General features: G+C 41.9%; 1 protein-coding gene across 6 annotated transcripts in view; it reads left to right on the plus strand.

Annotated features, from left to right (window-relative positions):
* prdm16 (PR domain containing 16) overlaps positions 1–13558 on the plus strand; it is a 174913-nt gene that overhangs the window by 57058 nt on the left and 104297 nt on the right. For all 6 annotated transcript variants that reach the window (XM_080899265.1, XM_080899264.1, XM_080899266.1 and 3 more), the window contains exon 2: positions 898–1361. In XM_080899265.1, coding sequence (XP_080755391.1) covers positions 898–1361 — 464 coding nt within the window. The remainder of the gene's footprint in view (positions 1–897; positions 1362–13558) is intronic.

The following is a 13558-nucleotide window of genomic DNA, read 5'->3' on the forward strand; positions in this document are numbered from 1 at the left end:
GCTGGATTGAAAAATGTGCATTTATTTCATATTTGTAAGCTTTCTTCTCCCTTGATGCCATTGGTCCTGATTCAAATTCCAATGTTATGCTATTTACAAAGGAAAATTATTACACATCTTAGCTTTACTAAAAACTTGATATGCCGTACTAAAAGGCCTCTACTCAAAAACAGCCTAAGGGAATGATACTCACCAAAAGGCTCTAGTGCATACAAACTTTCATTTTACATAATAAATGCCTGAATTATACAGTATGAAAAACAAAATCATGAAATTTGAAGTTACCAAAACCATACTTGCTGTTCTTGTTTTCACTCATGTCAGAATGGTGGGATCCTGGAGCGCCGGCACAATCATGTTGTCAGGTCTTAGATGTGAAAATAATAATGGGCGACGAGGCCCAACAGGTCAATGATAGATATAACGAATTATTTGTAAGATGAGTCCTGGCAGGACGTGGTGACCATGATTAAACTGAGAACTATTCCCACGAAGGACTTGGCCACTATCTCTGTGTTTCTGGCTGTTCTCAGATAACCTCTGGAAAATCAGTGAACTAAGCATTTTGTTGCTGAAGCCAGTCAGATGGATAAGTATGACTTTCTGAGGACCACTAAATTTCCTCATTGTGCTGTGTGGTTTGCCGACAATTTAGAGGTTAGGACATTGAAGTGCATTTTGTAACTTAAGGCCAAGAACTCCTTGCATGCGTAGTATGCCACTGGGTTTGGAAATATGATTTACAGTATTTCAATTTCTGTCTTCAATTCCAGGGAAGCTATTCACATAGATTTATGGCTAAAACCAGATTTTCTCTTCCCGTCTATATAGCTGGCATGGAAATCCAGGAGGTTACACATCCTTTGTGACATCTCTGTGTGTGTCTTTGTCTCGTAGATGACAGTGAGCCAGTGGACAGCATGTACGACACAGAGGCTGATCTGCCAGGTTTAGCGGCTGGCAGCGGAGGTGGCGCCGACAGCCCAGAAGACGACGCAGAAGACGGCATCATCAACATGTCCCCCTTGCCCTCACCGACTCCCTCCCATCCAAACAGCAACCACCACCACCTGCTACACTCCCATATCTATGCCTCCCACCACCACCATCTCCACAACAATAGCAGCAGCAGCAATGACCAGGACTTCACCACACCCAAGGAGGGCTCGCCCTATGAGGCACCTGTCTACATTCCTGATGACATTCCCATTCCCAGTGAACTGGAGCTGCGGGAGTCCTCTGTGCCCGGTGCAGGTCTGGGTGTATGGGCAAAGACCCGCATAGGTGCTGGTGAGAGGTTTGGTCTGCACAGCACAAAGCATCATGTGGCCACAGGCAAAGACAGTTCCTTTGGATGGGAGGTAGGAACTATCACAGGTTCTCTGTGCAGTCATTATAGTTGCTGTTCTTTTAATTAGTTTTATTTTATTTCACATAAACTGTGGGTCCCTTTTAATCCGCTACTGGTAACGCAGTACAACACAGTAAGACACGGAGCTAAATAGAAGTGAAGAAAGTAACTAAAGCAATGAGGCACTTTTCAGATTTTACATTTCCTCAAGAGAATCTGTCTCATCACCATAGATGCCCATTCTGTTTCCATCATGTGTAGGATTGGACCTCATCTTTGATTGTCGCATACACTCAAAGTCATACGCACACAATACACTTATCCAGAATTCCGGCAGAGCAACGTAGCAATGTCAAATGGAAAAATCTGGCTGATTAGCGGTGGTATCAGCTTTTCTGGGCGTCGGTCTGAAGCGAGCAGACTCATTTGGTCACGGCATCTGATATGGAAATGGAAGAAGCGTGGCCCAGTGCGGTGGCGGCATATTGAACTATTAATTTTCATTTCAACATGACATTAGAGGATATTGAAGTTGCTTCAGTAAGCTCATTAAGGGAAAAAAGAAACTCCTGGTCTCTGTCTCTCTCCGTCTCTGTCTCGCTTTCTCAAATGCCTAATTAGAGGTGAAATATGCTGGCCTGCTTTTCGTTTCACTGACTCCTTGACTGTTCGTTTTTCAGGAGGACGGTCATTCACGTAGTCTCATATTACATTCATACATAACAAAGGATAGAAGCTTGGACAAGTTAATCATTGGAACATCATTCTGAAAAGGGCAGGATGTGATTGAATTGGACACCAGCAGCTGATGGGCACAGTTAAAAAAACTTTAACCAACAAGGCAGGGAATTTTTTTGAGAATGTTGCCGTGGTTTCATGCTTTATACTATGCAATACATAGTTCAAATGTTAAAACTCATGGCTCATGTTGATAAAATACCGTCAAAAAACCAGTCAAATGAAAATTATGTAGATAAATTAACAAAAAAATCCCATCATAGTTTCAGTCTGAAGAAGTCTTTTTTTCAGCCACGTTTTCTTCTCACCAGTTGTAGGAGCATGCAGACGATTAAAACACTCAGGCACACGCTATGTGGCAGTGTGCCAGGGTGAACATATTCCTTTTTAAACTTTGTATTATGGCCAGCCATTTGGGGTGCAAGAGGCTTCTCTCCAAAAGCTACACACTCCCCACAGCGCTCATGTTTTCTCTCAGTTTTCCCTCCTCCTTCCTTTTTTTCTCCCCGGACACCCGGCTAATGCATATTCATCAGCATAGCTTCAGCTCTTTTGCTTTAGGACGAGGCTGACTTAAGCTCTAAAGAGAAACATCCACACGTCCCCACCAAAGTGCCCTGGCAAAAACACTCGCACCTGGCCTAAAAGAAGGAAGAAACTCAGCAAATTTTACACTCTGTCTACTCCTTTAAAATTCAATTCAATTTTATTTATATAGCACCAAATAACAACAAATGTCGCTTTATACTGTACAGTAGATATGAGGAACATACAGTATATCTCAGCATGTTGAAGGATATTACAAAGATAGTTTTCTGTTCATTTGTCAGTTTCAGTTTCATAAGCCACCCGGAAAGGTATGTATGCGAACACAGCCAAGACTCAGCTGATGCTGGAACGTTTTGGCGTTTTGTGACATTTTCAATATACTCTTTCTAGATCAGTATGCATGTTGCTATTAGCCTGAGGTCAGTTTTATTTCTCTTCAAGGTAAAATCTTTGATCTCTGCCTCCCAACCTGTCAAAAGGGAACAATAATTCCATCTTCTCTTCTTTCTCCTTCTGAATAGCCATTGGAGGACTGACCCTGGCTCAGGGTGTATTATTTTTTAAAGATATCCTGTCTGGGCTGTGGGCTGGAAATCTTCAGAGGCTCTTCTCTCCCAGACTCTTATCACAGATAGTCATAACAGTCAGCCTGTTGATAGTCATCAACAGACTCCCTTAGGAGTCCCATACACCCCATTTCTCCCCCCTTTCACCATCTAGTCATCTACTGCCCCTGGTCTTAGACAAATAGACAGCCGAGGGAGTGACAGAACCTTGGCTAAGTACAGAAAGATGTAAGTGGACACGAGAAGACTTGATGCTTTTTGATAGAGGGAAACCGTAAAATGCAAAACCGAAAATGTTTCAAACAACATCAAAAAGAAAGAAGAAAACAGAGTGTTCATTAAAGGTCTGTTGTGTGTTGTAACAGTCCCCTGCCAAAACACAGTGATGTGCTATGAGAGATAATAGGAGAAGTCACCCGAGACCTTTGTGTGTGATAGTATCTAACCAAGACCTCATATGTTAGAACTCAGCAGGTACTGTGACAATTTAGATCAAAAGCTGAATGTAATTATCAGAGTGATTATCTTTGCATAACTGTGCTTCCACTTTATCTAAAAATTAGTAAATTCATGATGTTGGGTGAACCCCAAAGGCACCACCGCTCCTCCCCAAAACAATCTTGGTTTCTTCTTGGTGACAGCCTAATTTTAAGTTATAGAATTATGTAAAACTCAAAGGATATTGATTAAACTGTAAGTGAAGCCCTGTCAATCCTAAGAATACAAAATTGCTAAAATTGCAGTCACAAGGTTTTCACCATCAACAGTGATATAATCCATCTGCAGCAGCATTGCTGCATCCAAAACAGCTTAAATACACTGTCTACATTTTTGTGGATTTTTGACTTTATTTTTTATTTGTTCTTTTTTACTAAGACTGGCAATAACTCATCATGTTGGCTTTGTAAGCTCTGTGGTCTACCAGTGAACCCAAACAGCTCAGTCACATGCTCGATGCTTTAGTGCTCTCTGGATCGCTGAGTAAAAGCTTAAGATGGGTGCAGAGAAACATGGAGTAATAGAAAGAGAGAGTGAAAGGTTAGGAACAACAGAAAGAAGAAAGGGAAAGGCAGAGAGGAAGCCTGCTATTGTCTGTCCTGGGGCACTGGGAACTGGAAGAGGTGTTAACTCAGACTCATTTTAGTGAGACGGACAGCTCAATCTAAGAGCTGCTTTGCTGCAGGCCATGGCCATTCTCTTCTGTCTCAGATGCCCTCTCTGGGCCAGCACTGAGTCATCCATTTAAAAACCATTATGCTCCCCCTTTAGCTAAACATGATAGAACGCCAGAGCCCCAGGTCCACCTTATGTGTGTGTGTGTCTCTATCTGGTTGGGTGTGTAGGACTGCTAACCCCTGAGGATAGGAAGGCAAGCAGAGAGAGGCAAGGCCCACAGAGAGTCCAGTGTAGGGATCTAACTGTCAGAGCGACTGCTGCTATTATCTAACTGGTAGATTGGCTTGACTTGTCTATTGATAGAGACATGTCGCCATACAGTAGCTGGAGGTATTGTGTTCTTCACTGATTGGCACTGACTAGACTGTATGATCATACTCCCGTAGGTGCTCAGATGGCAGGAGGCATATGGGCAACACATCTGTGGTTGTTTTTGGCAGCCACGCATGTTAATAAAAAATTTACATTTACTATAGAGCTAGGAAAGCTACTAACAGTGTTTCATATAGAAGTCAAGAGATAAAAGGTTAAAAATGCAACTTGACTTTGGTCTTTAGGGAAAAAAAATACATAAAATCAAATCGCTGTTTGTATTATGAACATTTGTTAAGAAAACAAACCGTGCGACCAAGCCCTTTCAGTGTGATATTAATGGTGTTTGCACATTCTCCTTGCCCTGTGATCACTGGGCGTATCTTTGCACCTCTGAATCATGGCTTTTAAAACTCACCTATTAGGTTTGTCTTTTCTCTCTATCTTTTGTTTCTCCAGATTGTGCTTGCTATCTCACCAAGTTTTTGCGTGAAGGTCACACATCAAACCTTGCAGCACATTCTCACCAACTTTGCGAAGACAGAGTCATTTGCTTGTCTGTTTGCTACCATTTAATGCTCATGTAATTAGCTGTTGTTGATGTTCTGGCTTATTAAGTTTAAGGGATTTAAATATTTCACAGTGGAATACATTAAAGAGGATTATTGTGCATTTTTACATTTTGATATGCGCATTGATGCTGACCCTTTGGCCAAAGTCAGCGCATATGTTTTGACATATAGAAATGTGTGCTTTAGAGTCCATTTAGTGGACCTTGGGATGACTTTGTTGCCAGGCAAACTTCCTTCTCCCTGTCCGTCATTCTTTTTCTGTTTACTTTTTGTGGGGTGATTTTCCATATCAGTATCATTTATCCAGTGATGTGTGGAAAGAGGTGAAAAGAATGCTAGCTCTTCTGTTTAGCCAGTTATTGACTTAGTGATAGGCTAAGTCTTCTGGCGGGCACTATAATGTCGCCTACGTCCTACGTGACAGATACCCATCCAGCTATGGCAGGATGTATCTCCCTCACCATGTGTCAGGCACTTAATAAATCGTGTCACAGCTCACTTCTTTATTGTTCATAACCTAATCGCTGAGCTAAGCTAAGACCTTCTTTTCAAATGCTTTGGAGGAGAAGTCCTGGCGCACCCTGACACTTATCTGTCCCGACCCACTTCTTGTGTCTTGAAGTGTTTGCTTGGCTTTTGTGTTTTGCCCGAGGAGGGCAGATGGCCAAGTTCTTATGCCCCACAGGGCACTCAAGGTGCAGTTTGCAGCTTGTCTGATCTGTTTGCCTTTCACAGGAAGGTGTTCGTTATCTTGATGTTTACCCTTAAGGTGACTGGCACTGAGCTGATAGAGCAAAAACTGCCTGACTCTACCTGAGGACAGCAGACACATCAAGCAAAAGGATAATGTGAGTGTCACGGCACTTGTAAAGGTGTGAAGGTGGTTTATTAAACACAAAATAAAAATAGACAAACGACAAACAGAGAATGAACTAAACTATACTGGGAACAACTAACTACTGAACACGAACCAGAACACGAACCTGAAAATGAAGGAAGATAGATGATGGTATATGATGGTGACCATGTAGGTTATTGTCTGGCAACTCTTCATGTAAATATATTCATTATCATGTCTTTTAGTTATCAAATGAAGACCATGCTCAGAGAACCATGTGGCCTTGAGCTGAAAGTACTTCTTAGCTGGAATAATGGCAGACCATGTTAGCTTCATCTCCTCAGATTTTGCTTTGTTGGAAAGTAAAAGGGAGTTATATTTTTAAATTTCACATCCTAATAACTCATCAAGAAAAATAGCCGCTAATATCATACAGTTATGAAGCTAGTTGTGACTAACATCTTCTGTCTTACAACAACTATTATCAATGCATTTTGGGGAAACTAAATTTTACACAGCAATGGCACAAAAAACATAAAATTATTCATTAGAGACTACTGATTCTAGATTAGTTGTAAAACACATATTGTTGAGTTTTGCTACATTAAATCTTTGCCAAGGATCTCTAGTAATTATTGTTATTTTTAGAAGAAAGTATTCCCAACATTTAATAAAGCAGTGAAAAAAAAACATAATACTGAATTTTACTGCTGTAATTAAAAATAATTGCAATATTGAATCTTTTGATCCAAGGAGTGTTATTAAAACCTCAAGATTCTGAAAACTATACATATATACAAAAATTGCACACACAGTTTTCGTGATGCTCATATGAAATCATTTGTTAACATAAGGAGTTAGTTTAGCACACGTGCCTACAGTCCCACATCATAATGAAAGGGATATCAATTCTGTGGTTTCTAATAACAGTATTGACCAACACTATGTGGTTTTCTGTCGTCGTTATTTGACTTTGACAGAAACCCCAAGTTTACACACGGAGCAAAAACACCAAAGAGAGAGAGAGTGTAACACCACAAGTCCTGGGCCTGTGCTGTAATATCTTCCATTCAGATTCATTTTATGTAGGTTTTAAACATGCCATTAGCCAATTTAATCCAATTTTCCCAGCTTTCGGAGCACTCCAATGGAACAGATTCCGTCTAATATTAAACATATGGTATCCGTTGCCCCTGGAAACGCCACAGCAGAGCAGTTTTTTTTTTATAGGGACCTGTTAAAGACAAGCCTCCCGTGTCCCAGTGCAAACCATTATCAGTTATGTTCAATGAACATTGTAATTGATAACGAGGAAGCAGGGCAGCAAATTAAATGTCAGGTTTGATTAGAAGCCTGATGCCTCATCATTTGTTCATAACTCGTTGCCAACATCTGTTAATTAGTTAATAAATTAATCAGCTGGGCTCAGATGAAAAGTGGACGGGCTCCTGAGGAAGTACACAGGGCAAAGTCATCTATCTTTGAAGGAAGTAGAACTCAACAAATATTGTCTCAGGGATTTGGACTGTTTTTACTTGGTCACTGGTTTCAGACCTCAGCCACTTGAGCCAAGCAGTCTCAGTGGATCCTCTTGTTTGCCTGAACAATCTCCTCACACATTCACACCACAGTGCTATCTTTTATTACGTGAGGCTTCCTTTTGCAGTCATGCTTTAAACTTTAATTCAAAAACCCTCACATCAGGGCATCAGTAGTCTGTGGTCAAGCACAGGTAACTGCCGTCCAATCCTCTCCTGCCCCGCTCTTTCACTGTGTTTTCAGAGGAACCCCATCGTTCATCATTCCTCCGATGAATAGTCCCATCAGTTACAGCCTCGAGGCAGAAGCAGACAATGACACTGTTCTTTGCTTCACTGGAAGATGATGACATTTGTCAAATGCTGTTTTTGTTGGTATTTAGAATTACGCTCTTTTAAAGAAATGGCCTTCTGTGCTTTCAGAATTTTTGCTTGTCTACAGAAGACGAGGTGCGAGTCCTCCAATGCGAGACCATTGCTGGTTCAAGATCACTCACTTTCTTTCATTTTCACTCACTTTCCCCCTTTCTTTTGCCCTCTCTCTCCATTTAAATCTCAATCCCTTATGCTGCTTAACATTTCTGTGACTCAAGCTGGAGGTGGTGACCTAATAATCAGGTTCCCGTGGCTGTTGTGATTACCATTTTCCATAATCAGATACACAACATGGCCCAAACGCCTTAGCTGTAGGAATACTTATTTTCATTAGCTTCTTAAGGCTCCTGTGCTGTACTGTAGACCTCGGTGCATGAGAAGTCAGCCTTGGAGGAAAATGAAACACACAGCTGTGCCTTTTAATTACTTTTTATTAGGTGCAAAGACTAGCCTTCTACACAGTGTGTGTCTTTGTCAGAGTTAAACAGGAGTATAAAGATCCCTCATAAGCATATGATTGACCATAGAAGGAGATGTAGGACTCGTATTGACCAGTAATTTCATTATGAAATTAAAAAAAAAGGTTCAGTTAACTTTTCTGTTCTCTGGTTTTGCAAGTGTTTTTGCTTTTAAAATCTTCAGAAAAATATTGATATTAGTCTGGGTATGTAATGCAGTGTGATTTAACACATATATGTACAGCCATGAAAACTGTACAAAACTACGTAGTAATACATCCACACAAGCATAAAGAGGCAGAGCCAGGTTAAAAAAAAACCTCCAAAGTTTTTCTTTCCTTTACTCAGTTACGTAGCATAACAGGGTAGAGTTAGAAGCAAAGCACCATGACGACATTAGATCTGAAAACAGTGTTGAATTATTGAAGTGTCAAACATGCTCGGACTTCTTTACTTTGGAAAGTCTCTGGAATGACTTCGGTGATTTTTTTTTTTGCTCATTTTTTCCACTACTGTCATTTAGAGCAAGACCCGGCGTCTTGTCAGCATGAGACAACATGGAGGTTTTGACAGAATCATGATTTATAGGCACCTGTTCAGTGCGTCTTGTGCATGCAGATGTTCATGTCCACATTTCTGTTAATTATCTTGGGCACTGGTCCATCCTCCTAAAATCACAATTCTCCCAGTAAAGACAAGATCCCCTAAGCAGTTTGTTTTAACATCTTAATTTAGCGTGCGATCTGCTGTCAAGATGACAAATAACATTTCAAATAGAGGGTTCTCAGACATTTAATTGATAATTTTACCCCCTCATTTGATTTATTTGCATTCTTCTGAAAACCAGTCATTGTAAATCTCGAGGTTTGTTGTGCATTATGAAGCTCGAGTGCAGTTGTGTGGTCGTTAATGTTTCTTATTGTCCTCATCTGAGAGCAACTAAACAAATGTAGAACAGACTGAAAAGAGCTTAGACATGTATTGTTAAATATTGAGTGATTTGCAGCTAGAAATGTTTATGAAGGAACTCCCTGCTTGTTTGTCTGGTAAATTTGGCCTTCTTTAACCAGATTGATTCATCATGGCTGAAACCTGAAGAAGGGTTGGTGTTTTCAGTGAGCGTGAAGACAATCAGCCACGTGAAATTAAATGTACTTATAAAGACACTTTTACTTTCATCAGTTTTTGAGGTCGAAAATTGTTACCAACAGAGGAGCAGACACAGAAATAAACTGCAAGTGGAGCTAACAAAAAAATAAGCAAATGAGCACAAATCTGCTGAGTTCTGTTAGCTGAGTTCAGTTTGGATGTCTGCAAAGAATGAGATGTAGCTTGCCATCACCAGTGTGTGAATGTGTGTGTGAATGGGTGGATGACTGGATATGTAAAGCGCTTTGGGGTCCTTAGGGACTAGTAAGGCGCTATATAAATACAGGCCAAGAAAGGGAGGCTGAAAGAGGCTAACTTGGCTTGTGCAAATCTTCTTAATGCTCCGAGCGGTGTACTGCAAGCCCCTTGGTCCTCCTGTCCTTGATAAATGTCATATGATTCTGCTCTGTGCCACTCTGTCTTGAGAGGAGGTGACCTGATGTCGGTGCAACTGGTACACAGTGGTACCGAGCATGCCACCTCAGAAGGCTGGATAAAGAAAACTGCAAAGGATTCTGCTTCTCTGAGACGCTAATAGGTCTGAGCCATGTGAAGTTAAGCAATTATGCCAAACAACAGAACAAATGCAAAGCACTGTCATACTGCTGGAGTTTGGGACTGTGTGGCCTTAGGTGCACATAATACCAGCATTCAACTTACAGGACAGTCATTTGGAATTGCAATCTGTCCAGGTTTAACTACTTCCATAATAATAAAACATTCAAATTTTTAATACGATTAAACAGGTGATTTAAAAAAAAAAATAGAGAGAGACTTATTATATAATGTTATGTTTGCTTTTATTTTATTGAGTTCTTTGTGTTTCTGGTGACAAAGCTTGCTCCCCTCTGCTGGCCGAGACCTCACAGTGGCACTTTCTGATGCCAAGTGCGAGTGTTTATAATGTGCAGCTGAGCATGTTTCTTCAGAGAGAGTGTCAGACTTTTTACTACTGTAGAGACACATACAGTGTGTACAGTGCAAGAGCATGCCAACTAATGCACAAAGCACTCACACATTTTTCACATATGCACACGAAGCTTACCAAACTACTCAAGTAACACAAGTCAGCACTTTTCTAACCCTTAGTCTTCTTCTTCTCCTGTGGAGTGGGCTGAGTGGGACAGGAATCCCACCATAACTTGTTTTTTTTTTTAACACTATCCGTTCAATTTTCAGTCACCCCCTTTTTTGTTGCTTTACACCTAATTGTGTAAGTTTCACATCTCGTGTTGAGCAGTACACTTAAAACACTTATGTCCAGTTCTAATGCTCACAGGTAGGAGACTGCGGTCTCCTTTTACATGCCATTGTACTGTCGAGTGTTAATCTCTGTGCTTTCATGTGCTTTTATGACAAAATACACGACACGCTTTAATTATACCAAGATTACACACTCAGATCTTTTCTTTTGTGAGTCATTGATTTTTCAACCTTCTTTCTCAACCTTACATGGCCTCTCGCGCTATTTCTCCTCCTTTTCTTTCTGCTCCATCCTCCTCTTTTCCTGCCCTCCAGGGTCCCAGTGCTTCTAATTCGGCCTTATCAGTGAAGTAATTTAGCTGCCACAGCTTGGGTTTCTGTCGCGCGGCGAGTGGCCCCATTGTCCTGCCCTGCTGTTGCTGAGATAAACCCTCAGATTGAACAAAGTCCGCGCTGACCTTTACAAACTCCCAAATCTCACAGTGTATACCCCTCCAACAGAGATTCTCTCTACCTCAAGGCCTTTTCTTTGGGTGGCAGGGCTTTGGACACATCAACTGGGAGGAGGAAGGTGAAGGAGGGTGTGTGCGTGGGTATGTGTGTGAAAGAGTGAAAGTGTGTGGGGCTAGGGTGGATTGAGTGAGCGTGAGATGGACAAGGGAGAGGGATTAAGATGGCTGACTGAGCCTGTCTATATTTCCAATAGCACTTCGCTCTAAGAGGGAGGCAGAGAATAGAAAAAATGCACTGCAAACAAAGCATTCAAGTGTGCATTTTACAGACTCCTTCAGACTGATGAAGGGAGCTTTGAAGAGCAACATTATCTGTCCTTTGTCCAATGCAAAAATATGATTTCTCTTTGATTTACAAAGTGAGTTTGTGGTTGTTTTTCTTTTTGTCCGAAACAGCTCATTGAAAGAATTGTGGCAAATGCTCAGTTGATCCCCATGTCTTACGTCCATTGTTATTTATCATGTCCTTCATTCCTTGGCAGACAGCCCAAGAGGAGTCTGTTGGGATTTTTTGCTTTGACCCACAGTGAAACGACTAGAGTGGAACGGTTTAAGCCAAGTGGTTTGGGCAGTGGGGAGGTGGGGTCACTGCTGTGACAGCGAGGTTTGGGCCACAATGCAGCAGAAGTACCCTCTCCACTGTGAACTACTGTCATCCTTCAGAAGCCACTCAACTAGCTCTCCACAGTGCAAATCCTTTCTCTTCTCTATTCCAGCTGTCTGTCTGTCAGTTAGACACAGGACCTCATCAAAAGGCTTTGGAGTCGGGATTGAGGAAGACTGTGGAGGGAGGCAGGGTGGGAGGGGAGAGAGGAGGGAAAAAAGTGCTGTTACTGTAGTGGGTGGTAATGCTAAGCAAGGTAGCATGCCATGGGCGGGGAAAGGAGCTTAACACGGTTATAAATTCAGGTGTGAGAATAGTTGGTGATGGAGGATTGGAGTCAATCTACACATCCCTCCATTTGGCACGGCAACTCATTGTGCATCCCACTCTCTATCCCTCCATCCATCCTGCTTCCTTTCCACCTCCCCCCACTCACAGCCACCTGCCTGCAAGCCACCACCAGTGTTCCCAGGGAGATGAGCGCCATGGAGAAGAAGGCCCACAAGGGATTAACTTTTCACATGGCTTGGAGTCCTCGTCTCAAAAGACCTGACAACCCCAGACGGCTTGATTAAAAAAGAAAAGAAGAGAAGAGGAAAGGAAAGGGGGAGGGCAAAGGAGGAGGAGAAGAGGGGGAATTCTTCACATGATGGCCCTGAGAGAGGGATTTTGGATATTGGGTGTCTTTTTTTTCTTCGTCCAAAGCCCCCATGTCTTGGTTGAGAATGAGCAAATTGTTCCTCCTGTTCTTTCACCATTCCCTGTGTTGCCCAGCCTAAAGATGTGGGTGGGCATCCACTCACATTATTGACTCCATAAGGAAAGCCTATGGCTAAAAGCAAGAAATCATGGAAGTGGCAGCTTTTGATTACACGTTTCATCCTCTTTTATTCTTCTTTTGCCAAATATACATCAAGAAGAAGATATAATACAATATTCAGTGATCAGTTGCAGCTCGATACAACTATATGATAACGTCACAATGTATTTATCCATCGTTAATCTATTATCAAAACCCTTCTGTTGTTCTGTGTATGTCAGCATTGCATTACAGGCAAGGAAGACATTGGCAGAGAGAGTCGGCCAACCGTTGCCGGCTTAAAGTTCTAGTGTTCAAGTGGCAAGGCGCCCTATTTCCCCTCACTCTATCCCAGATAAATTGGGCATCTCAGGTTTGTCTGTGAGAAAGAGAGGACAAAAATCAAAACAAATGCTCCCACTGAAGTGAAGATGGGAGTAGGGTTGACTTTCCTCTCTGGCTAACGGATCAGCAACTCAACCTTGCGGGATAGCGGGCCACTTTATACCTCCCATCTTGTCCAAGTAACAGAGTGGCCCGACAGAGAGGTCAAGAAAGGTAGCAGGGTATCATTTTACAGATCACCACTCACCCTCTGGCTTCCTCCACATGGCTCACTTACCCTTTTCTCATCTCCACTGCTGGGATAGACTCACCCTCTCTTCCCACACCCCTCGGGTAGGACACAAACATTCATTGAAAACGGTTTCGTGGAAGTTGCATCCACTTTCTCTCTAAGGTTGCTGGCTGATCACATCAACAACATCCTCGAAATTCCTACATTTCATCAGTTATCTAATCAGTTACTCTGTTATTTA

Source organism: Rhamphochromis sp. 'chilingali' (genome assembly GCF_963969265.1).
Source record: "Rhamphochromis sp. 'chilingali' genome assembly, chromosome: 12".
NCBI lineage: Eukaryota > Metazoa > Chordata > Actinopteri > Cichliformes > Cichlidae > Rhamphochromis > Rhamphochromis sp. 'chilingali'.